At 43.3% G+C, this 27,068-nt stretch overlaps 1 protein-coding gene and 1 pseudogene across 2 annotated transcripts; one reads left to right on the forward strand and one right to left on the reverse strand.

The window, feature by feature from the left end:
• Positions 1–5,129: 5,129 nt before the first annotated feature.
• LOC311104362 (DNA-3-methyladenine glycosylase-like) lies at positions 5,130–8,846 on the forward strand. Its single transcript, XM_084146177.1, has 3 exons — positions 5,130–5,762; positions 7,130–7,334; positions 7,739–8,846. Exons 1-3 carry the CDS (start codon positions 5,523–5,525, stop codon positions 8,194–8,196), a joined length of 903 nt encoding a protein of 300 aa, XP_084002303.1. The 5' UTR covers positions 5,130–5,522; the 3' UTR covers positions 8,197–8,846.
• Positions 8,847–8,943: 97 nt separating this feature from the next.
• LOC311104363 (GATOR1 complex protein NPRL3-like) lies at positions 8,944–23,614 on the reverse strand (annotated as a pseudogene). The gene is made up of 14 exons (XR_014615796.1): positions 23,480–23,614; positions 23,313–23,382; positions 17,372–17,504; positions 15,511–15,585; positions 14,028–14,181; positions 13,379–13,460; positions 13,146–13,283; positions 12,457–12,614; positions 11,667–11,714; positions 11,528–11,586; positions 10,944–11,073; positions 10,349–10,517; positions 9,907–10,117; positions 8,944–9,405 (listed from the first exon to the last, which is right to left on the reverse strand). The product of XR_014615796.1 is annotated as a GATOR1 complex protein NPRL3-like (transcript).
• Between the last annotated feature and the right edge of the window lie 3,454 nt (positions 23,615–27,068).

Raw genomic sequence — 27,068 nt, forward strand, 5'->3', positions numbered from 1 at the left:
TTGGGGAGCAGGAGGAGAAGGCGGTCGACCAGGCGGCTGGGAGCACGTCTGGCTGGTGCTAATGACAGAACCGTACAGCAGGGAGAGGCAAGTGGGACCAAGCTAGAAACCAGAAAGTCTGTCAATCCCATCAGAGCTACTAACCATCACACAGTGTTAGGCAAACCTGGCCAACATGGGGCCCACTCTCATCCTGCAAAGTTAAGTTCTAGAAGAATGTGAAAGCCAAAACGGGAGTGGAAAGTGACCCTGCCTCATAATACTAAAGCACAACATCTTTCTCAATGCATCTGCAGGCAGTTTCAGTGAGTAATACTGAAAGTGGGAGGTAGGGTGAAAGTATAATTAATTTATTCCCTGTACGGGAACTCATACACGTGCACCAAAACCTTTGATGGGCTCCAAACATATTTCCAGCCTCCAAACAGTGGTGAAAGGAAAGAGATAACTGTTCCACAAAACACCAAGAAGTGTAATGACATTTTGGCGATTGTCATTAGGACAGAATTTATGCGTCCACTGCTGGCCGTGCGTGTCTCGGTGTCGGCCACTCATCTCTGCCTTGCCAAAATGTCAGTGTTCTCGTCAAACCACATCGCATTTTGGAGCATAGGCTATAGGCTACCACCCGTTTTCAAGTCTGTTTGCTCATTTTTCATGCCTCTGACATGCGTGATAAAAAGGGGTGCAATAGCCTACAGTTTTGTATAATTCTTATTTTCTTTTGTATTTTTTTGTATTTTACCCCCTTTTTCGTGATATCCAATTGCGATCTTCTATCATCGCTGCAACTCCCCAACGGGCTCGGGAGAGACAAAGGTCGAGTCATGCATCCTCCAAAACATGACCCGCCAAACCGCGCTTCTTAACACCCGCCCGCTTAACCCAGAAGCCAGCCGCACCAACGTGTCAGAGGAAACACTGTTCAACTGACAACCGAAGTCAGCCTGCAGGCGCCCGGCACCCCACAAGGAGCCGCTAGAGCACGATGAGCCAAGTAAAGCCTCCCCGGCCAAACCCTCCCCTAACCTGGACGACGCTGGGCCAATTGTGCACCACCCTTTGGGACTCCCGGTCACTGCTGCGCCACTCAGGAGGCCGACATTTTGTTTTAATTATTGTGATAGGCTCATGTTTTAGCGGTATGGCATACCTCCACTATTTATTTTGCTGGGACGCCGTACCGGACCGTACCGCCTTACTTTCACGCCTATGGCTGACAGGAGAGACTATGAAACACCATGGCACATTCAAAAATAATAGCTCATTTCATTTCACTACCTCTGAAAGGCCTCCTAAACTATTGTGTCACAAAAACCTTTTAAACACAAGGATACTGGACAGACTGCTGTACTGTACTGTACTTTATTCCCAGTGTGCCATGCTGTGTGCACGCTCGTGTCACATTCTGTTATAGACGGCCAGACTGGCACATCGGTCAACACAGCCTGGAGCCAAGCTGCCTGGTGCAGACAGCCCTCTTCCTGGGCACGGGCGGGCGGGCAGGCACGAGGACATCAGAACTATTTATAACCACTTATTAGACCAGCACTGTTTTCCTAATGAAGCTGTGTCAAATGATAAGGCAGAAAGAGGAAAGAGTGGACCCAGGTCTACTACATGCAGTACAAAATGCCCCTTGGAGATTGTATATTTAATCCAATTTAGCCCTTGATATTGATGGATGAATGCCAGAGGAACAAAGTGATTATTCAAAGTTAAAAAACAAAATTGAGATGGCCCAGTTGAGTGAATTGTGCCATTGTTTGCAGCCAAGCATGTACTTGTATAAATCTGATTTAGAGTATACAATGATTGTTCAAAACATTAAGGACACCTGCTCTTTCCATGAGATAAACTGACAGGTGAATTGAGATGAAAGCTATCATCCCTTATTGATGTCACTTGTTAAATCCACTTCAATCAGTATAGATGAAGGGGAGGAGACAGGTTAAAGAAGGATTTGTAAGCCTTGAGACAATTGAAACATGGATTGTGTATGTGTGCCATTCAGAGGGTGAATGGGCAAGACAAAATATTTAAGTGCCTTTGAATGGGTATGGTAGTACAGTGGGGAAAAAAAGTATTTAGTCAGCCACCAATTGTGCAAGTTCTCCCACTTAAAAAGATGAGAGAGGCCTGTAATTTTCATCATAGGTACACGTCAACTATGACAGACAAATTGAGAAAAAACAATCCAGAAAATCACATTGTAGGATTTTTTATGAATTTATTTACAAATTATGGTGGAAAATAAGTATTTGGTCACCTACAAACAAGCAAGATTTCTGGCTCTCACAGACCTGTCACTTCTTCTTTAAGAGGCTCCTCTGTCCTCCACTCGTTACCTGTATTAATGGCACCTGTTTGAACTTGTTATCAGTATAAAAGACACCTGTCCACAACCTCAAACAGTCACACTCCAAACTCCACTATGGCCAAGACCAAAGAGCTGTCAAAGGACACCAGAAACAAAATTGTAGACCTGCACCAGGCTGGGAAGACTGAATCTGCAATAGGTAAGCAGCTTGGTTTGAAGAAATCAACTGTGGAAGCAATTATTAGGAAATGGAAGACATACAAGACCACTGATAATCTCCCTCGATCTGGGGCTCCACGCAAGATCTCACCCCGTGGGGTCAAAATGATCACAAGAACGGTGAGCAAAAATCCCAGAACCACACGGGGGGACCTAGTGAATGACCTGCAGAGAGCTGGGACCAAAGTAACAAAGCCTACCATCAGTAACACACTACGCCGCCAGGGACTCAAATCCTGCAGTGCCAGACATGTCCCCCTGCTTAAGCCAGTACATGTCCAGGCCCATCTGAAGTTTGCTAGAGTGCATTTGGATGATCCAGAAGAGGATTGGGAGAATGTCATATGGTCAGATGAAACCAAAATAGAACTTTTTGGTAAAAACTCAACTCGTCGTGTTTGGAGGACAAAGAATGCTGAGTTGCATCCAAAGAACACCATACCTACTGTGAAGCATGGGGGTGGAAACATCATGATTTGGGGCTGTTTTTCTGCAAAGGGACCAGGACGACTGATCCGTGTAAAGGAAAGAATGAATGGGGCCATGTATCGTGAGATTTTGAGTGAAAACCTCCTTCCATCAGCAAGGGCATTGAAGATGAAACGTGGCTGGGTCTTTCAGCATGACAATGATCCCAAACACACCGCCCGGGCAACGAAGGAGTGGCTTCGTAAGAAGCATTTCAAGGTCCTGGAGTGGCCTAGCCAGTCTCCAGATCTCAACCCCATAGAAAATCTTTGGAGGGAGTTGAAAGTCTGTGTTGCCCAGCGACAGCCCCAAAACATCACTGCTCTAGAGGAGATCTGCATGGAGGAATGGGCCAAAATACCAGCAACAGTGTGTGAAAACCTTGTGAAGACTTACAGAAAACGTTTGACCTGTGTCATTGCCAACAAAGGGTATATAACAAAGTATTGAGAAACTTTTGTTATTGACCAAATACTTATTTTCCACCATAATTTGCAAATAAATTCATTAAAAATCCTACAATGTGATTTTCTGGAGAAAAAAAATCTCATTTTGTCTGTCATAGTTGACGTGTACCTATGATGAAAATTACAGGCCTCTCTCATCTTTTTAAGTGGGAGAACTTGCACAATTGGTGGCTGACTAAATACTTTTTTTCCCCACTGTAGGTGCCACCGGTTTGTGTCAAGAACTGAACATGGGCCAACAACCGTGTGGAACACTTTCGACACCTTGTAGAGTCCATGCCCCGACAAATTGAGTCTGTTCTGAGGGCAAAAGGGGGGTACAACTCAATATTAGGAAGGTTTTTCTTAATGTTTACATTGAGATAATACAAAACAAACTCAAACTGAGCATAGCAACGTGAAATGCCATCTCTAGGGAACCATCCAGATGCTCTAAATGTGTACAATGTGAAGTGATATCCATGATCCATCATTTTTTAAATAACTTTGGCATGGGTCAACAACTATGAATGTTATGAACGTGGCAGTCCAAGCAACACAGCTGAAAAGTATTCGCTGTGAACAAAGAGAAATTGTGAAGGTTTACACAATTGTGAAGGTTTACCCATGGGGCGGCGCACAATTGGCCCAGCGTCGTCCAGGGTAGGGGAGGGAATGGCCGGCAGGGATGTAGCTCAGTTGGTAGAGCATGGCGTTTGCAACGCCAGGGTTGTGGGTTCGATTCCCACGGGGGGCCGGTATGAAAAATTAAAAAAATAAAAATAAAAATATATAAAAAATGTAAAAATAATGTATGCACTCACTAACTGTAAGTCGCTCTGGATAAGAGCGTCTGCTAAATGACTAAAATGTAAATGTAAAATGTACACAAAGGTCAAGTCACTAATTTGAAACATCCCCTGTAGGTCCCCTGTAAGTAACTATGATCTGCTGTGCCTGTAAGCATAGATTTACAATGTGTAATTGCACAACCACTTGTTAAATGTAGCTAGGTAGCCTAAATAGTGATTTTCTTTTGTGAGTTGCTGTAAGAAAAAAAATAAGAAAAAAAATAAGTGGAATGAGAAAAATAAGTGGAAATTATAACATATTTTCCCCCACCATTCAATCATATGATTTACTTGACATAAATTAAATTCTCCATATAAGAGAGTACATTTTATAATAGTACATTTGGGGATTTAATTTGTTCATCTGAGGTGTGTGGTCCCTTTAAGAGGAGTCAGAAGAGAATGCTGCGTTCATACCCAAGTGGGCCGGTGGTATTTCCCACATATGACTGGGAAATCCAGTTGAACGCATCACTACCAACTGGTAATTACTAGTGGTAAACTCGTCTACCATCTCTGAGCTCCGATTTCTCATACATGCTGAACTCTGACGTCACATATTAAGGAAATTATCTCACTAACAGCGTTTTCGGCAGTAAAATGAAAAAACAAAACATTATTTATCAAAAGCAATCTTTAAATGTGTTTTTTTTAACAATTTAATTTGTTTGCGAGCATAATAGCTGTACTTTTAGTCGATGGTTGACGCAGCTTGTTTGGCATTAGCCAATCGGCGTTTCTCAACAAGTTCAAAGCACGTGAATGCACCGAACTCGTATTTACGACTACATAACTGATAATTACCATCTTCCCACTTAGTTATGAACGCAGCAGAAGTCCCAGCATCCCCAGCGAGATAGCTAGATAACTAGCAATCCAAGCCGGCTATTTGATAAATATTTCCTATATCAAATAATTTGTGGGTGCAAAACCAATTTCAGATGAATGCATAGGAAACGGACATTATTGATGTTGCGTACCGAATAGGCCTATATCTTCTGGCTAGCATAAATGTACCTCAACAACCCTAGTAAATCGTTGCAACAAAACAAAAACACTAGCTAGCTAGCTAGCTAATGTTTTTAGCCTTAGTATAGGCAAAAATAAACATGTTTAGCTAACAAGCTAGGTCATAGATGAAAGAGTTAGTTATACGTATCTCTGACTAGGTAGCTGTGTTTACTAGATTACAAACTCGTGTACATCAAGCAATGTAGCATGTCAGGGCGAAAGAGGAAGCAAATATCAGTACCTGAGTCCGAGGACCAAGTAAACAGGGGCGTGTCACTGAGACAGTTGAGGTCTACCGTCCATGACCATGAGAGCAGGGATGTTAATGATGTCAAACCAGGGACAGTGAAGAGTCAGTACTTCTCCAAGGAGGGGGACCCCCAAAGGCTTGGAGAAGAGTTCTTCAACCAGCCCTGTATCAGTTTGGCTAAATCATTCCTGGGCAAGGTACGTTCCCTAGTATCAAACATCATTGTAACCCAAACCGCTGTTGAATAACCCTTGATCAGATACATATTATATGTAACACAGTAGATAGGCCTATGACTAGGGCAGCCCTCATGATGTGAAGGGGGGCTCTTTGTAGACTACCCTCTACCTCTGATATACCTACAGATTGTTACACCAGATAATGTGATTTAACCAACTAATGTGTCCAGATAATGTGATTGAACTTTTTTGGCTCCCTGAAGTAATCCAACAATGTGTATGCCGCCATCTTGTCTATTTCAAGTCTTCTGTCATTGATCGAGACTGGTGGGTGTCCACCCCAAGGTGCGGCAGGTCATGATGACAGACACCTGTCTCGATCAATGAGAGAAGACTTGAAATAGACAAGATGGTAGCGTACATATTGTTCGATTACTTAATGACACAAAAAAATGATTATCTGGTGTAACAATCTGTAGTTACCTCTAAGGATTATTGTTGCAACAAAGAGTTCGAAAGGTCATCTATTTAAATCCTGAACAGAATCACTGTGCTTGCATTCAAACGACCAGCAAATGTCAAAGCCAGGAAGCACTTGTGTATGCAGAGTGACTATTAATAATCTTAGCCATGACTCCTCTGCACGTTGCGTCTTTTTAAGCCCTCCAGTGCCTGAGTATGTTTGTGTTTAATGAAGCTATGTCTGGACCAGTTTACAGCAAGACTGTAATAAAAAGTATGAAAGCCATTATCATGTGGCAAGGCTTCCGGGCTGGTTGTTAATTGTCAGAGAAGCTTGGTTCCCCCCCCGTGTGATCATGCATTCCACCAGCCTTCCAGCACACACTGCCTCAGAACACTGTGTGGTTTGTGAACAGTCCTTTGCTCAATGCTGAAATAATTGCTCTCCTCAATGGTGACTTCTTTCATCGGCATTGAAAGAAACCCTCTGACTCTCTGAGTAGTTGGTGGTGACTGAGATCCAAACAACTGATGGGAGAGGACTTATCTTGTAGAGAAATATTGTTTTCCTTCTCACATTAACCTCATTTTCTCTTAGTTTGTTCCCCCCAGCTCCATCTATACTAAATGCCTTCTCAGTGGAGTATCATGGCCTCTGCTGATGAGTTGAATGATCTAGCTAAACATGATGGGAAAATGTGTGTTGTCTGTGTATTCCTGTATCAACATTGAATGGAGTCCAGCTAGCGGTTGCACAGCCGTTGGCACACATACACCATCTACAGTGCTTATTGTGACCACACACATGTAGTCTAGTTCTCTTCAGAGACAACAATAGATCAAGTTCCTTCTGAAGACTTACCCACTGAGGACACACATGAAAGAAAGTCTTTATTTAGGCTGTTCCTTGTTTGCCCTGCAAGGTGTTGGTGCGTCGGAGCGCAAATGGCACTGAGCTGAGAGGGAGGGTGGTGGAGACTGAGGCCTACCTGGGAGGAGAGGACAAAGCCTCTCACTCTGCTGGGGGAAAATGCACTGAGAGGAACACAGCGATGTTTATGAAACCTGGCACCATCTATGTATACCCAATCTATGGCATCTACCTCTGTATGAATGTTTCCAGTCAAGGTAAGACCATACAACAGCCAGGCTTACCCAGAAGGCAGTGGAACTAACCACCATTAATAAACCAAACTACTATTAAAACCACACGCAGTAAAGTTCACATTTTGTGTTGGCCTTATCTGTAGGAAAATCACCTCATTAGACACTAAATAGTGTAGTACCTCCCAGGCTCCCCCATGTTACTTTCATTAGGCGATAGTTATCTTTGGCTACAGGTGCTGATGCATGTTTTGCCGTGTGTAGCCTGTGAAATGTTTTGATGGGTTTTTTTCTCCAACTGTTTCTCATTATTGAAGACGTTTTATATGTTGCACCATGTTATTATCCATTCATTCACACTGGAGAAAGGGCAAAGGAAGGAGACAGAGTGGAGCCTTACTATCATGCCTTGTGTGTGTTCTCCCTAGGGGAGGGTGCTGCCGTGCTGCTGCGGGCTCTGGAGCCCCTACAGGGCCTGCCTCTAATGAGGCAGTTGCGGGGAGCCAGGCGAAGGGAGGGGGCCCGGCCCCTGAAGGAAAAGGAGCTATGCAACGGCCCCTCAAAGCTGTGCCAGGCCCTGGACATACCACGCTGCTTTGATCGGAGAGACCTAGCCTCAGACCCAGAGGTGTGGCTGGAGAGGGACCCCCAGATAGGACCACAGGAGTCAGACCTCAAGGAGGTGGTCTCAGCAGCCCGGATCGGCATTGACTCTCATGGGGAATGGGCCACCAAACCCCTGCGCTTCTATCTGCGTGGTCACCACTGTGTGAGTGTAGTGGACAAACAGGCAGAGACACAGACTCACTCAATGGCCAACACTGTTATATCAGACTTTGCGTCCTCCTCAGTGGACGTATGTGATGGTGGCACAGGACAGAGTTGAAACTAAGAATATTTTGGAATTGTATCAAACCATGATGAGCACATACTTAATTGATGTTTTTTCTTAACTATAACCAGGTTTTTACAGACATGATGCTAGAGCAAGTGAAAACATTTCAGCTATCAGTCATTTGGTCTAGCTATGGGGAAATCATTGCAAAAGACCCAAAGCGAAAATGTTTGCACTCTGAGGGGAATCCAGACTCAATATATCATTATTTCAATTTAGATCCACATTGTTGCACAAACACAAATCCCACAGATAAGGAATATGCCATACTTGTATGCTACAAATGATTATACTGCATTCCAAACATCTGTAAAATATTTTATCTAGCCAACCCTCCCTGCTATCAAACCAACTAGAATTTCCATTCCAGTCATTCTCAATCTTCCACCTGTTTTTAATAAACATCCTTGCTTGAGAAGTTCTCTTGGAATCAATGATTTCACAGATGTTTGGAATGTTGTGCTCCTCCTCTCAAAGCAAAAACAGCATGTCTGATGTTTGGCATCTTTTAATTCTCTCCCTCCCACTCGACTCCTGGGGGGAGGCAGCCTTGCCTGCAGCCAGGAATTAGCATTAGGGTTGTTTTCCTACATTGTGTTTGTTTGAGATGATTTATCACCTTTGGGAATCACCCAAATCCTCTAATTGGAAAGGCTCAAGTCGAGTACAGTGTTTAAACTGGCCAATTTTTCACACACTATGTTTATTCAATAATGTATTATTGAAAACAAGGCATTGAACGTAAAACATCTAAGAGATAAAGGAACAAATAAAAATAATCTAAAAGCTATTTACATTCATCACAGTCCCCCAAGCAGAGCAGACAGTTATTCTTTTTGAAACGTTTTTTTTGGTGCATTGATAGATGGGTACAGTATATTAGTTCTCTCAAATTGCAATATTCTCCAGTTGGCTGAAAGCAGCAAGCACCATAATTAGGCCATTGTACAATGTACAGCAGTAGTCCGTGTCGTTCTGTCCGTCTGGTATTTCAGAAAGGGTCCTTCATCTCATGACAGACCCCTCTACTCTCTCTACTCCAGAGGAGACTGGAAGAGGGAGATGACAGGGTCCTCATGGTTGATGACAACCAGAACACTTCTGAATTTGTCAAAGAGGGTCTTCAGCTGAGAGCGCCTCATGTTTTCGTTATACATGATCTCCTCAAGGTGATGGTGCCCTCGGAAGTAGTGCAGCAGTCTGAACAGAGGGAAGGAACATCACACAACAGGCATAGAAATTAGACTAAAGCAAATTCTCCACCAAATCATTAGCTGGGTAAATCTAGCATGAAGCAGCACTTCTTAGAGCCAGTAATCACATTAGTGCAGCCTGCACATATGCAGTCACACTATTGATTCACTGCTTAGGGCTTTGGCACTTTCCTTCAAGCTTTCTCTCACTTCTACACCTCAACTATATCTAATTGTTACACAACCGAAAATACCATTCTCTTTCCCATATATTCTTACATGAAGACAGGATGAGAAAAATATATTTTCTTAAAGCATTGAACAAAAACCCTTTAATTCCCCACAAGACCAAGCTGACAGATGTATGTTTGTTCTGAAGATATACGAGTCACAAGAGCCTCCAGCCCAGGTCCTTCAAAACAACCCAGCCCACCTGTCATACTGACTGCTACACAATAGAGGGCGCCATTACGCCACTGTCCAAAGCCACTGAAATACAGTAGTCCACCTTGGTGCCAACAAGTAAAGGGGCAGGGGACATACTGTACCTGGCGAACATGCAGCTGGGATGTTGAGGATGACCTGGCGCTCGTGCTCTGTCAGGCTGGCCAGTAACGTCTCGGTCATCCTCTTGTTTAGTGGAGAGTCTCCACCAGGAAGTAGCTCTGCACTGGAGTTTCCCATACTGGGACTGTTCAGGGTCATGTCATCACTGCTGGCTACAGGGAGAGAGAGAGGGAGAGACAGACTGATTGAGGAGGAGAAGGAATGAAGGACAGGGGTTGATGATTAGCTGCCTAGAGGCACAATTGTAGCGGGTAACCCTTTTGAACACGTTAACCAGGTACGGTAATACATAAAGACATCCTCTACCATAAGGATAGAGCGTACTTCATCAACACTTCACCCCCAGAGTGCAAGACAGCTGGTTGAATGGGAAGTTCACATACTTGGGGATCCGAAGCGGAGTGCGCTGGGTGTGCTGAGGCTGCGGCCCCCCACCCCGGCCACCAGGGGGAGCTCCTCCTCACTGGGGGGCACCAGCAGACACGCGTAGGTATGGAGCTGGATCATCAGGCGCCGCTGGAGCATCCACACCACCATCTGGATCAGCTGGGCCTGGCCAGAGGAGAGGAGGAGGGGAGAGGGAAGGAGAAGGGACAAACTGGGTTAGAGACACCACTCAAAGAAAAAGGCAGAACAAGTAGAGCTGGAAGAAGCATCACCCTGTAACTGGGCCCATCTGTTTCAGACAGACAGGTTTGATATGTTTCTAAACCTCCAGAGGGTTCTATCCTGGCCCAAAATAGAGCCAAGAAATAGCTGCGTGTTCTGGTCCTGTTCTCATGAAAAATGGACGTTGAGAAGGACGGAGTAGATGTGATGTCTTTTATAATTTATCATCTTCGCTTAGAGAGCTCGGCCAAACCAGGATGGGTCTGGGAGAGAGCCCAGACGTTCTTTCTGTTTCAGACATCAGCATTTCTGAGGTATCAATTATATGCTGAGTAGCTTTTGGGAAGCTATCTTTCCTAATAGACCTACCTCCTGCACAGACGCATCCAGTGGGTTCCTGAACTCAGACAGTGAGAGGGGCAGGGAGAATTTGGCCAGCATGGAAGGCAGGTCATGACCTGGGAACTGCTGGCCAAACCCTTCAGCCAATGGAGAGTACCTATGCAAGAAGAAGGAGATGGTGATTTCTTACTTCTTCATATTCATATTGTAACCACTGCAAATGTTCAAGCAGGAGAGAATCCTTTCAGTATACAGTACAAAACACAGACGGACCATGAGTGGCCCAAAGAAAATCAATCTAATTCAGTACAAAAAATAATGTGCTCTTCTTTGCTGCCAAATAAATAATGGGTTAACATAATGACATCACTAACAACACCTTTTGTTATAGATTCACCACCCAATCATTTGGTCATAATTTAACATTAGCACCCTGATGCTCATGATGACAGCTTATTCTGTTGGTATTAAATAGATGGACAGACTACAGTGTTTGGTTCATTAGTTTAACCACCTCTCAGCACACACCCTGGTAATGAGGCATGGCAGGAAGGAGAGAAAGGAAGCAGGAGGCTGTTCAAACACACACACACACACACACTGATACTCACAGGCTGATGTTGGCGTGTGGGGACAGCATGTAGACATTGTTCTCACATAGAGGGTACATACGTAAAAATGTATGCACGCATGACTGTAAGTCGCTTTGGATAAAAGCGTCTGCTAAATGGCATATTTATTTATTTACACTATGATGGCTTTGCCCCAGTACACCAGGTGAGCAGCAATCTGGAAGATCTGCACACACAATGAACAGAAACAAAAATGTAACTGTGAAATTGTATTATTGGTCATGGACAGAACCTGTCTGTGTAAAAATGAAATAGTACTGAAGAGAAAGAAGATTCCTAATTTACTCCATTAGATGTCAGTATGAGACCAGCAATATTATGACAGCAGTGCTATGGTGTGACATTGAGGACAGTTTGTAATGACTTGCAATTCCTTATATTGCCAATTCTTTATATTGCTGCATGTTAGTGTTCAGCAACATACAATAAATGATAGTCCCCTGTTTTTGAAAAGTGGGGCGATGTCAACCAAACCTGGCTTCAACTACTATTTAGGGTATTTCAATTACTTTCAAAGACATTTGGAAGGAAGTATTTAGATGTTATTTTTAAAGACAAGTAGTTGAATATTGGAACGTATTTGGAAATACACTTGGAAAGTATTTGAAAATACTCAAATACACTGACTCAAATACACTCCCATGCATTTGACCCAGGCATTTGAAAATAGTAATTGAAATTAGTATTTAAAAATGCTTTCAAATAGTAGGCTATTTATAGGAAATTATTTGAAAATACATTTAAATACTTCCAATAGAAGTATTTGATTCGCCCACATTATTTGAAAATACTCAAATAAACCGAAAATAAGTATTAAAATAACAAACAATCAAATACACATGTATTTGAACCCAGGTCTGGTGGTCTTAAGTGTGTACTGTGTACTGATGCAAGGTGCTCCTACCAACCTGTAGCAGGTTCAGGTCTGCATCCTGTGCAAGCTGCTGCAGGTTCATGACTGCAGAGCAGGTCTTGATGAGGCGCACCAGAGCAGGAGAGCAGTCCAGAGGCAGCTGGGCCAGCAGAGCCTTCTCACTGTCCAGCAGAAGGAGGGGCATGATACGGCCTGGGGGACAACAACACATACATTTAACACAGAGCTCATGTTAATGACTAATTATCATATTTTACATTCTATATAGTCCATGAAGTGTATATAAATGCACTTAGTGCTTCTTTATTGCTAGTAATGTACTCATTCTCTCTCGGAAAAGACAAAATAATATATAGCTATCATTATGGCTTATATTTAAGTTTCAATACATGTTTTACTTAGGGCAAGATTGTAGTTATAGTAGTGTTTTGAGATGAGGACGCTGTAACATTGGTCTGACTAAACATAAGCACGTGAAAGGCAGAAGAAGTAAATAAATAATTCCATTAGGTGGCGCTGTGGCCTACAGAAAATTCTTGGTGGAGCTGCTCACCAGATGCAGTTAATAGTTTCACATAAAGAAGCAGGCCGCAAGATCTGATCAACCAAATGTCCACATACAACGAAAGCCTACAAAGTTCTGGTGTCAGTTACAACATGTAACCCACACGTCACATACAGTGTTCAGTAACTCACAAAGGACAAACTCACACACATACACACCTTATGGCCTTGAGGCTGCGCTCCAGGGCCTCTGGAGGTACGTGGTTGCCCCCTACCCGGTGGATCTTGTGAGGCAAACAGAAGCTCACCTCCAGCCAGTTGTTGATATGGAGCCTCACCACCCCTATTGTACACAGGCTAGAAACACAACACAGACTCTATTAATACACCTGCATTGTAAAAACAAAGAAACGAACCACAAATACATGATTTTGACGGGTGTTTTTACAAACCTGTCATATGCCTCCTTCAAGTCCCTGGCAAGCTTGCATTTAGGAAGGATTTGTCTGAACGGTGACTGAGGGCTGCCATCAGCTTAGAACGAAAACACAGAAAACCAAGTCACATACAGCCATTGACCTCTCCATGACATTGTAAATCCATGTCATGTGAAGACTTTAACAAAGACACCTCTGATCCCCATCTTCTTTGGGACAATATGAAGAGGAAAATATCTGCATTGTTCTGTAAAATGCTATCAGAGTAAAGTGGGTACTTCATGGTACTCAGTTTCTCAGTGTCTCCTGAGTGGCGCAGTGGTCTAAGGCGCCGCATCGCAGTGCTAACTGTGCCACTAGAGATCCTGGTTCGAATCCAGGCTCTGTCGCAGCCGGCCCGCGACCGGGAGACTCATGGGAGGCGCACAATTCGTCCAGGGTAGGGGAGGGAATGGCCGGCAGGGATGTAGCTCAGTTGATAGAGCTACATCCCTGTGGGTTCGATTCCCACGGGGGGCCAGTATAAAAAAAATATATATATATGTATTCACTAACTGTAAGTAGCTCTGGATAAGAGCGTCTGCTAAATGACTAAAATGTAATGTAAATGTACTAGACTCAAGCACTGAGTGGTGTGTTTTGGGTAATATAGTATGTGACTCACTCTCGGTCATGGTGGTGACCTCGTCCTGCACGGCCAGGATCAGCTTGGCCTCTCTGGTGAGGTACTGGCAGCGGCGCTCCTCATGCTGCAGGGCGATAGCGATGCGCCGAGACAGGTTGTGCATGCAGCTGATGACTGATGGGTCGGCATTGGCCTGTAGGGGGCGCCAGGACAGAGAGAAGGCATATTGAGACACTTGGCTCAATAACAAGCCATGGTGCAAAGCAACTGGAACACTGATCACATTTCAATGCTTGGTTAAAGGGATACTTAGAGATTGTGGCAATTAATTATCTATTTTCCCAGACCAAAATCTCAAAATATCCCTTTATTTTTTTATTGCTAAAAAGGATTTCTAAATTGCTTATAAACGGTTTATTAACAGTTTATTATTTTTTTATAGATGATTATAAATCTGTAATGTTATAACACATTGGTTGAAATTGTGAGCATCTACTAAATTATTACATTGTAATTGTAACAAGAAGTGAATCTATTGTCTGGCGAGTCAGTAACCCAAGATATCGGTTTGTTTACATCACTAGATCTGAGTATTAGCAGCATTGCTGACTGCAAAACATGTTGACTTCCAAATATCGTAATCTCTAAGTAACTTCAAACCAGCAATATTAGAAACATAATCCATTTAGAGATTCAATAATAACTTTATTAAAAATATATTTTCTTGAGTGGTAAAAGGGGCCCTAGTTCCAAACTGCTAATTTAAAATGTTTGCATACTATACAAAACTAATATCAGATATTTTATCAATACATGCATGTCAAATTTTATTTTTGCAGTTAAATAATTTTGGGTGAACCGACATTGAGTGACATTACAGGCACTCAATTACAAAAAATATGAATCAATAGTGTATGTAAACAAATTACTCATATTTCAAAATAAAAACCAAACAAGTCAAAAGGGCAGGACAGAATTTTCTGCATGGTCATGTTAGGCGCAGTGCCATGGAAAATGCCAGTGAGTGACAGGCTGGGTGGGTTGCTGGGCAGATATGAGGTTAGAACATGACTGTGCACAATCCGCCCAGTCTCAGCAGTGCCGGGCTAGGCAGCCTCCAGTGACTCAGCAGTCTGCCAGGCTGAGTCATGTCCAGGGGAGGGTAGTGCCATGCTGGGTAGAGTGATTAAACAGAGCCCACTGCCCCCGCCCAGCTCTCACCCTCCTTTCGACCACAGATAGACCCCATGCTGGAATGTTATCACCCCAAGAGACCCCTCCCTTTCTGGGAAAGCAGACTCCCTGACCTGGCCTCACCCACCCAAATTACCAACTGATTTATTTTATTTAATTAGAGAAAATGTATTTATAACCAATGAATGTGTTGTTTGTAAAATAAGCACATAATGTGGAAAACATTTAGATAATCCAAACCTGAGAATTAGCACTTATTCATCAAATTAAGAGGAATATTATTGACATGACAATAATTATATTCATTTTTTTAATTTTATTTTCTTACCCTCAGAGCAAACACGACACTAAACAGGATCATGGTGGGCATCTCCCTCTTAGGTGAGGGGTCTGTCTTGGACACCTGGACAGAAAGAAATAAGATAATAAATATAATAGATGTAAGATGTTCTAAATCATTCTGACTATGATCAATGGCTTTGCATACCCTTATTTACATTTACATTTACATCATTTAGCAGACGCTCTTATCCAGAGCAAATCATAATACTTGCTATTGTATGTATTGAAATGTATAAACACAGTGAAAACAATGTCCTGTGACAAAGCTCTCTAGACAGAAATAAACCGCTGTAAATGATTCATTTTATTAATGCCTTTTATACTGGCATTTTCAACATCTTATTTTCAAAAATACATAAATATGTAACTGCACTTTTTAAAGCTTGGTTTATTACACTAGGTATTCAATTAAGCTTTGAAATAACATTCTATGAGAGCCATAGCTCATTAATTGTTGGTATAATTTCTGAAAAGGGCCATTTTGTAAGGATTCTAATGTACAGCTCAGGCTCTGTTGTTAGGGGATCACACTTTGATGAGAAATTGCCATTTGGATACAATCAACAGTTTACGAATCACATGGATTCAATACATGTCTTTATAGTAAGCAAATGATTCACTGCACCAGTTTAGTAATTTGTTATCAGGTTAATCAGGACACTAATTTCAACCCTCCAATAGGCTAAATCTAGTCCAGTGAATGTAATAGTACCTATCAATAACCTACTTAGGTTAGATACGTTTTATTTACGTTACAAATCATTTCAATATTTGTCTAGAATTTTCACTGCAAATTATTTATCTCTCCCCCCCTTATATTCAACCATTCTATCTTCCTTCTGTGAATTGTCAAATCATTATTGTGAACCACTGAGATGTAAGGCACTTCTTCCACTAGATGGAGCAAGGGACCTTAATTCAGAGTCTCAGAGGGGAACTAGAAGTCAAAGGAGAATTGCTCTTTCAGATCCAGGGGAGAAGAACTGTCCCCTCTCAAGGCCGACTGCAGGCATTGTTTGCAGAAAATAGGATCCCCCATTATAGTGAATAGGAAAATGTAAACCTTTGTGGTCAATCTTCGTGTAAATAAATGAAAATATTCTAAAACAAACATGGTACCAATAATTGCTTCTATTACACCAGATGTATGTCCTTGAACTTATTATTTTAAAATCGCAACAGTAACCAAAAGGTTGTTGGTTCCAATCCCCGAGCCGACTAGGTGAAAAATCTGTCGATGTGCCTTTGAGCAAGGCACTTAACCCTAATTGCTCCTGTAAGTCGCTCTGGATAAGAGTGTCTGCTAAATGACTAATGAAAGCCTGCAGTACCCCGGTTGGCCTTCAACTTGATATATTCAATGAGAGGGTGCAGCACTGAGCTAGCCTACAACGTCACTTTCTGGAGTAGCTCAAACTGGGCATGTTATTTATCCATGAGACGCCATATTAACCGACTTCCTTGGCTTTAAATGTGCTATTGAGTCTTCACAAAGGGATGAATTGGGGCGGCAGGTAGCTTAGTGGTTAAGAGCGTTGTGCCAGTAACCGAAACGTCGCTGGTTCTAATCCCCGAGCCGACTAGGTGAAAAATCTGTCGATGTGCCCTTGAGCAAGGCACTTAACCCTAATTGCTCCTGTAAGTCGCTCTGGATAAGAGCGTCTGCTAAATGACTAAAAATGTTTTTTTTAAATGAATTGTGTCAAGTGATCGATGGCTTTGTCCATTCATATACAGTCATTGTTCAGATCTCATGGTACTGCTGGACTGACTGACAGAGAATCTTTGCAGTGAATGGGTATTTATGCTCAGGGCATCACAAATTTACCCCCAAAAAAGTATCTTACCTGAATGGTGTGAGGATGCTGGAGGAGGGTGGGGTGCCCAACGAAACGCACATTGTCTATCTTCAGCTCAAACTTCTTCCCACACATATCAGACTTGGTGGCCAAGATAGTGGCGAGGATGATGTCAGAGAACCTTGTTGGAGAGAGAGGAGAAACAGACCTAATTAAACCAGCCGAGAGTAGAGAAGAGAGGGAAGGGAAGGGAGGAGGAGAGCAACAAGACATCTGAGAAAGTGGTTTCATTGTCTCTGTTTTATTATTTAGTCCATCAACCTATAATGGTAGCCATAGTGTGTCTATGGATAGGAGGGTTAGGTTAATCCCATGGATCAGCCTGCAACCTGATTGACGGATCACAGTTTGAAAGGAGCTGATGTAAATAGTACTGTGAGAGGAGAGACAGTGAATAAGCCCCCTCTGGCAGAGAAGGGGAGGGCTTTGTACAGGGAAGGTGACAGACTCATGCTGGTTTACATAGCTCATGCTGTAGGCTGGACCTATCATCAAATAAAAATTGTATCACAATCATCAGGTGGTATTATTCCACCAGAAAACTGGGCCAGATTCTAATCCAATCTTAATCATGACTATGTTTTTGTTCTGAGAAATAAGTGAGGATATTATTATGGCTATACTTGGCTTAGCCATGTAGAAGAAGTCTATGTACCTATTCATAATTGATTTCCCAACAATCAAATATCATCAGATGAACTGAAGAATCTACATTGCTGGTTTTGTAGCAAGCATTTAACAATGCTTAATTGAAATGCAGGATTTACCCAGATAGACCAGTGAATCATTCGATCTGCAATAGTTCAACAGGAATTTCAGAGATTAAGGTTGGCGTAGGCATATACAGTGGGGGAAAAAAAGTATTTAGTCAGCCACCAATTGTGCAAGTTCTCCCACTTAAAAAGATGAGAGAGGCCTGTAATTTTCATCATAGGTACACGTCAACTATGACAGACAAATTGAGAAGAAAAAAATCCAGAAAATCACATTGTAGGATTTTTAATGAATTTATTTGCAAATTATGGTGGAAAATAAGTATTTGGTCACCTACAAACAAGCAAGATTTCTGGCTCTCACAGACCTGTAACTTATTCTTTAAGAGGCTCCTCTGTCCTCCACTCGTTACCTGTATTAATGGCACCTGTTTGAACTTGTTATCAGTATAAAAGACACCTGTCCACAACCTCAAACAGTCACACTCCAAACTCCACTATGGCCAAGACCAAAGAGCTGTCAAAGGACAACAGAAACAAAATTGTAGACCTGCACCAGGCTGGGAAGACTGAATCTGCAATAGCTTGGTTTGAAGAAATCAACTGTGGGAGCAATTATTAGGAAATGGAAGACATACAAGACCACTGATAATCTCCCTTGATCTGGGGCTCCACGCAAGATCTCACCCTGTGGGGTCAAAATGATCACAAGAACGGTGAGCAAAAATCCCAGAACCACACGGGGGGACCTAGTGAATGACCTGCAGAGAGCTGGGACCAAAGTAACAAAGCCTACCATCAGTAACACACTACGCCACCAGGGACTCAAATCCTGCAGTGCCAGACGTGTCCCCCTGCTTAAGCCAGTACATGTCCAGGCCCGTCTGAAGTTTGCTAGAGTGCATTTGGATGATCCAGAAGAGGATTGGGAGAATGTCATATGGTCAGATGAAACCAAAATATAACTTTTTGGTAAAAACTCAACTCGTCGTGTTTGGAGGACAAAGAATGCTGAGTTGCATCCAAAGAACACCATACCTACTGTGAAGCATGGGGGTGGAAACATCATGCTTTGGGGCTGTTTTTCTGCAAAGGGACCAGGACGACTGATCCGTGTAAAGGAAAGAATGAATGGGGCCATGTATCGTGAGATTTTGAGTGAAAACCTCCTTCCATCAGCAAGGGCATTGAAGATGAAACGTGGCTGGGTCTTTCAGCATGACAATGATCCCAAACACACCGCCCGGGCAACGAAGGAGTGGCTTCGTAAGAAGCATTTCAAGGTCCTGGAGTGGCCTAGCCAGTCTCCAGTTCTCAACCCCATAGAAAATCTTTGGAGGGAGTTGAAAGTCCGTGTTGCCCAGCGACAGCCCCAAAACATCACTGCTCTAGAGGAGATCTGCATGGAGGAATGGGCCAAAATACCAGCAACAGTGTGTGAAAACCTTGTGAAGACTTACAGAAAACGTTTGACCTGTGTCATTGCCAACAAAGGGTATATAACAAAGTATTGAGAAACTTTTGTTATTGACCAAATACTTATTTTCCACCATAATTTGCAAATAAATTCATTAAAAATCCTTCAATGTGATTTTCTGGAATTTCTTTTCTCATTTTGTCTGTCATAGTTGACGTGTACCTACGATGAAAATTACAGGCCTCTCTCATCTTTTTAAGTGGGAGAACTTGCACAATTGGTGGCTGACTAAATACTTTTTTTCCCCCACTGTATATGTACACACACAGGAAACGAAAAAAATGCAGCAGACAATTGGACAGAATGCATAACAGAAGGACATCACAAACAAAGCTAAACAAGACTACCACTTGAGAGTGACTTGAATAAATATTTAAAAGCAAATTGATCTCATTTTTATACGAAAGACTTGATTACAGAAAATGTAACGCTTCACAATGCATTGCTCTTGTACCCGAGTACAAATGCTATAATTAACCTAGTAACAATGCTATAAACATGTTGTTACAATTTATAATTTGCATAGTAGTCAAGATAAGTTGTTTTGTTAGTGGACTCAACTGCATTAAAATTAAACTACAAAGCAATAACAAGTTACTACAGTAATTACCATGTTAATACCATAGATGGTTTGAAATAGGTAAAGAATAGGCCTAACTTGATGTAAATAGGCCTGTCACTTTTATTTGAGTAGCTATCAATTGCAGGGCATGAGCATTTTTGTTAAATTCTTGCTTTTAAAATAAATGAGGCACACTGACATTTCCATAAAACAATTTTCTGTATCTTGTGGCCACCATTTTGCAGGCCAGCTATTTATTACTATCTGAATGTCCCTGATCAGATATTCAGTGTTTGACTACCTCACAAGTCATTCTGAAAATCAAATGAAAACATTTTAAAAGCCCACATGTTAAACAAAAGACACTTAAGTAACAAGGTTAAAAAGCACATGTAGCCTAGCCATTTATTTGACAAACATACAGTGAGGGGAAAAAGTATTTGATCCCCTGCTGTTTTTGTACTTATGATCAGTCTATAAGTTTAATGGTAGGTTTATTTGAACAGTGAGAGACAGAATAACAACAAAACAATCCAGAAAAACGCATGTCAAAAATGTTATAAATTGATATTAATAAATACTTATTAATAAATACTTATTAATGAGGGAAATAAGTATTTGACCCCTCTGCAAAACATGACTTAGTACTTGTTGGCAATCAGAGGTCAGACATTTCTTGTAGTTGGCCACCAGGTTTGCACACATCTCAGGAGGGATTTTGTCCCACTCCTCTTTGCAGATCTTCTCCAAGTCATTAAGGTTTCGAGGCTGACGTTTGGCAACTCGAACCTTCAGTTCCCTCCACAGATTTTCTATGGGATCAAGGTCTGGAGACTGGCTAGGCCACTCCAGGACCTTAATGTGCTTCTTCTTGAGCCACCCCTTTGTTGCCTTGGCCGTGTGTTTTGGGTCATTGTCATGCTGGAATACCCACCCACGACCCATTTTCAATGCCCTACCTGAGGGAAGGAGGTTCTCACCCAAGATTTGACGGTACATGGCCCCGTCCATCGTCCCTTTGATGCGGTGAAGTTGTCCTGTCCCCTTAGCAGAAAAATACCCCCAAAGCATAATGTTTCCACCTCCATGTTTGACAGTGGGGATGGTGTTCTTGGGGTCATAGGCAGCATTCCTCCTCCTCCAAACACGGCGAGTTGAGTTGATGCCAAAGAGCTCGATTTTGGTCTCATCTGACCACAACACATTCACCCAGTTCTCCTCTGAATCATTCAGATGTTCATTGGCAAACTTCAGACGGGCCTGTATATGTGCTTTCTTGAGCAGGGGGACCTTGCGGGCGCTGCAGGATTTCAGTCCTTCACGGCGTAGTGTATTACCAATTGTTTTCTTGGTGACTATGGTCCCAGCTTCCTTGAGATCATTGACAAGATCCTCCCGTGTAGTTCTGGGCTGATTCCTCACCGTTCTCATGATCATTGCAACTCCACAAGGTGAGATCCTGCATGGAGCCCCAGGACGAGGGAGATTGACAGTGCTTTGGTGTTTCTTCCAATAATCTCACCAACTGTTGTCACCTTCTTACCAAGCTGCTTGGCGATGGTCTTGTAGCCCATTCCAGCCTTGTGTAGGTCTACAATCTTGTCCCTAACATCCTTGGAGAGTTCTTTGGTCTTGGCCATGGTGGAGTTTGTAATCTGATTGATTGGTTGCTTCTGTGGACAGGTGTCTTTTATACAGGTAACAAACTGAGATTAGGAGCACTCCCTTTAAGAGTGTGCTCCTAATCTCAGCTCGTTACCTGTATAAAAGACACCTGGGAGCCAGAAATCTTTCTGATTGAGAGGGGGTCAAATACTTATTTCCCTCATTAAAATGTAAATCAATTTATAAAAAAATTTACATGCGTTTTTCTGGATTTTTTTGTTGTTATCCTGTCTCTCACTGTTCAAATAACCCTACCATTAACATTATAGACTGATCATTTCTTTGTCATTGGGCAAACGTACAAAATCAGCAGGGGATCAAATACTTTTTTCCCTCACTGTATAGAGTGACTTTCATAATCACATATTTTGTTTTAGTCCTAACTTTAAAGCCACTAAAGAGAACATCCAGTAATTAAATCCTGCAAAGATCAATAAAAAAAAACTTTAGATTGTAAGAAAATGTCCACAAATGTAATCTGATGTAAAAAGATTTCAGGACCCAAATTATCACCCAAACAACTGATAAAGGGTCTATTGCCATGAACCCATGCTGTAATATCACAGACATTTGCAAGAGGGCACAAATACAACCCTAGCCCTCTTAGGTGAATCACAGCCAATAGCACCCTAGCCAACACACATGCCACCATTGTTTTAATCAAATGTTGACTAATTTAGTTCTTATATGAACATATCCAAAACTTGACTGGTTAACAAAACGTATGATGAATATGATGAAGCCAGTCACACTGGTGCAAAGTGTAACACAGTCCCCTACCCCATTAATAAACGCTAACTTCATTAGCACCTATTGATGATAGTATTTTTTGACTGGGGGAGTTTTGTTGAGAGCCCCGACGCTTGCTCTAAACATTAACACGCATTGCCTGCGGAACTGTATTGGAAACATAAGGACGTATCTTTCATATCAGTGAGAAATCTCCTTCATTTTTTATGAAAGGAAAATTACTACACACCTTTATAGGGTTAGTGTTCCCACACGGCTATATCTCCATGTTACAGCACTAGTTTATGGAAGACAGATGGAAGACATAGGCCGCTACCTGTGCAATTTAGCTATCTAGTGTGCTCCGAACACCTGTGTGTAAGCTAACTGGGGAGGAAGTGTAGTTAATCAACTGGGGGCACACACAGTGTATGGATCTGTTCAAAACTGCTACAGTATGTGTATCTTTTTTATTTGAAAGATTATTTCTCGCTGACATGAAAGATAAGGGGCATATCAGCATACGTTTCGAAAACTGTTTTCGAAAGTGATGATTATTGACGTTTTTAAACGTTAAAACACAGCATCGGAATTGCAGTTTACACAGAGCCAAATGTGGGCAAATGTAATGAATGAAACCCCTACATAAGGAGAAGAGTTTAAGAAAGCTAACAGTCCCCATTCAAATGGATGTTCTTCATTTCCCCATCGTGATGTAGGCCTAAACTGTGGTTACAGCAAGATGGAAACCTTATGTTGGTGACATAATAAGGTGACCAATACCTTGAATCTCCATCTGGGTCTTCAAGAACATCTCCTGTCGTGTTCAATGCATATGGACTTCGCTGTTTTTCTATTGGGCAAAAACATCAGATAATTAGATTGTTGACCAAATCTGACACATCACACCACATAGCAAGCTAACGTCATACACAATAAGGACTACTTACTCGTGAGTGATGATGGACAATCTGCAACCCGTTGAAATGGGTACCTAAAGAGCAATTTGTTCCCTCGGCTACCCGAAGTAACCAAAATTACACTGATAGGGCTTGTCTTTTCACCACTACACTGATAGGACTTGTCTTTTCACCACTACACTGATAGGGCTTGTCTTTTCACCACTACACTGATAGGGCTTGTCTTTTCAGGCTCTGTCGTAACCGGCCGCGACCGGGAGACCAATGGGGCGGCGCACAATTGGCCCAGCGTCGTCCAGGGTAGGGGAGGGAATGGCCGGCAGGGGTGTAGCTCAGTTGGTAGAGCATGGCGTTTGCAATGCCAGGGTTGTGGGTTTGATTCCCACGGGGGACCAGTATAAAAAAATAATGTATGCACTCACTAACTGTAAGTCGCTCTGGATAAGAGCGTCTGCTAAATGACTAAAATGTAAAAAATGTTTTCACCACTTTTGTAGGAGCTATTTTCAGACTGTTTATACATAGATTTTCGCTCCCCTTGTAACTCAAATGAAGAGGAATGAATGTACATATTGTAACGTCGCATTGGCAAATTGTTTGTTAATGAATATTTAATATTAGCTAGTTAGATGCTTATAAGAAACCTAGCTACCACTTGCCAAACTTTCCAACAATTGTTAAATATAGCTTGCAAGCTAGCTCCGAGCTAGTTAGCTAACGTTAGAAATGTTGAGGGTTAACGTTAGCTATCGCAGCACCATTAGGTAAGTATATTGATTAGCTACTTAACAACACTCGGTAACATTATATTTTAATACTTATATAATTCAGTTATCTGCTAGATTTGTTGTTGTCTCTCTACTCCAGCTCAGCGCTGCCTGCTACCTCATCAGTGGCTTCCTGCCAATGTTGTATGTTACACTGATTTGTGATGTAGACAGTAAAAACAGTTCCGCTAGTGGGGTGGAAGATTACCGTGACAATCTGAGATTATCGGTCGATTCTGAACCAAATACCCTGTTGTAAAACTCGCATTTTACCAATTAATATCATCACTGTTCTTTTTCACATTCAATAGCAAAGCAACTGTAGAGCCAGCATGATCTCGTGAGGCTAATAAAACTGGAAAGCATAGAGCAGGGGTTCTTAAACGTTATCACTTCGAGACCCAAACAAGACATTGCCCACCCTTCCGTGACCCAAATGGTCCTCCAACTACCCAAAATAAGAAGAAATAGTGCGCATTATAGATGTATTATCATAACTCATATGTTAACAAATCCGATCCAAAAGTCGAACGAGCACTAAATGGCGCGCGAGAAAGATTAAACATAATTGCGCGAGTAAACGCTTGAGTCGAGAGAGAAGACGTGTTCCGCGAGCACAGGCAAGCATGGTGCGCGCAAATTTCACTTGAGAGTTTATTAGTGTCACTTTGAGCTAGCAGAACTGCATTTCCGCACGCAGTAAATTAATTAGAGAGCAGAGATTTTTGTTCGGCTGAAGAAATACTTACTACATGTCAAGACTCAGAAATTACTGCACTCTCACAAATACACAGCTTCCCTACACGGGTGTATTTTCTCCTGCCCACACCAATTCTCCAGTTCGCTCTCCAAAATAAATGTTGCTCTCGCAACTGTTCACTATAAGTTTATAACGGGGAAGTTATAGCCAATGAAACATAGCCTGTAGCAGTTCTATATCGTGGAGCTCCGCCCCATAGGGGAGCTCTGCTCCTAGTGGTTTACCCTCTGCCCTAAGGCAGCAGCAGCCTGAGACAAAATTATGCACACACCTACAGCCAATAGGAGTACAGGTGTCCCTATAAGAGGGGATGCCTCCCCTCAATCAGCCTCCCTTTTTCTTCAGCGACTGGATGACTAGACTGAAGAGCCAAGAAGAGACGAAGCACGAAGACTCAGGACGAAAAAACGCCGTTGATATTCCAGTCATCAACGTCGTCTAAATGAGCACACCGGGAGATTTTCCACCCCCAAAAGCTCTTTTCAGAGCTCAGTGCAGATGCACTTCCATGGCGGCCGGTGACCACCACAACCTATGTTTCGTGTGTTTGGGATCCCAGCATGCCAAGGAAGGCGTCTGCAGTCCCCCGAATTGCGCCTCCTGCGCCCTCCTTTCTTTAAAGGAGAGGAAGCAGCGTTGGGCGTTTTTAAGGGAGGACATCCCCCTTGAGGATGTGCTGTCGATACTAGCCTCTGCTTCAGAGGCGTCGTCCGACGGCGCAGACTCGGGGGAAGATAGGGATTTTGAGGAAGTGTCTGGCATTCCAATGGAACAGTCGGACCCCGTCCCTCATACTTTCAAGCCCCCCTTTCCTTTGGAGAGCGAGAGGGCTTGTAGTCCCTATAGCGAAGGGGATAGGAGCTCTGAGAGATCAGAAGCTCTCTCTTTCGCTGCAGCCTCTCTGAGAGCGGATTTTCCGGGTCTCATTGAGAGAGCTGCTCAACGGCTGGCAATAAGGCTGCCCCCTCTTCCCTCCGCACCGGAGGTTGATATGATGGAGGGCGGTCCTTATTCCAGGCCAAGGAAGGCGGCAGAGCCAGTGGCTCCTGCCATGCCTTCTTTGGCTAGGTACGTTGAGGGCTCGTGGGAGGCACCTTTAGCGGCGCGTTCGCCTGTGAAAGCGTATCTCCCATTCACGAGAGTGGAAGGAAGGTTTCAGGGTCAGAGAATCCCCAGGTTAGAGAGCGCCATGGCGGCGTATCTCGTACCGGGTTCGAGCCCTTGGCCCTCTTCCAAGAAGGCCACGTTGCCATCCCAGAAGGACCGACTCACAGCGTCGAAGTTAGAGAAGTCTTTTGGGTTGGGAGCCCAAGCTGTAGCAGCAGCTAACAACATTGCCCTCTTGGCGGCCTCTCTGTCCCGTTTAACCACGGGTAAGACAGAGATGGCACCGGAGGAGGTGGAGGAGGCGTCCAGAATTTCTGGCGCCATACTCCACCTTACACAGGCGTCCGCAGTCTGCGCGGGGAGGTCCATGGCCACTTCGGTGGTCGGGGAACGACACCTCTGGTTGTCATTGACATCCATGAAAGAGGCAGACAGGACGTCTCTCTTGAACGCCCCCCTCTCTGACGACGGCCTCTTTGGGGTCGCAGTCAAAGAGGCGACGGAGCGTTTTTCGAAGTTAGAGGAGGAGAAGAAGCAGTTGGCCAAGCACCTGCCGTTGGCAGGACGACTCGGCCCCCCTCCTCCCCAAAGGCCATCTACCTCCGCCCCTCTAAGTAGACCGGGGTCTACGGCGAGGCGGCGTAATCGGCGTCATCCGGCGGCCACGAGCAGCAAGGGAGCGGGCTCGGCCCTCCCAGCAGCTACGGTAGCCCCACTACAGCTGGCGAGGGAGGTGACGAGAACGCCGACCTGGCCCTCCAAGGGAGGCAAGAGGAGGCGTACGTGACGGGACGCGGGGGAAAGGATGGAGGACGCATTGATGGTGTTGAACGTACCCACTGTTCCCCCCCACCCTTCGGTTGAAGGGACGGGTGTTGATGTAAATGCCTTTGTTGATGTGTTTAATAAAGAGTTGGCTCCACCTGACTTTGTCAAAAAAGAGCCTCTTTTCCATAATACGTCCGAGAGCGTTCAAATCTCACCC

This window comes from Coregonus lavaretus (assembly GCF_964263955.1).
Source record: "Coregonus lavaretus genome assembly, chromosome: 28".
In the NCBI taxonomy this organism is placed as follows: Eukaryota; Metazoa; Chordata; class Actinopteri; order Salmoniformes; family Salmonidae; genus Coregonus; species Coregonus lavaretus.

Bases quoted from the DNA above. Each gene is read 5' to 3' on its own strand.
- LOC311104362 (XM_084146177.1), top strand. From the start codon at position 5,523: ATGTCAGGGCGAAAGAGGAAGCAAATATCAGTACCTGAGTCCGAGGAC. The intron at 5,763-7,129 runs GTACGTTCCCTA...TTGCCCTGCAAG, and splicing joins CTAAATCATTCCTGGGCAAG to GTGTTGGTGCGTCGGAGCGC. The intron at 7,335-7,738 runs GTAAGACCATAC...TGTTCTCCCTAG, and splicing joins TATGAATGTTTCCAGTCAAG to GGGAGGGTGCTGCCGTGCTG.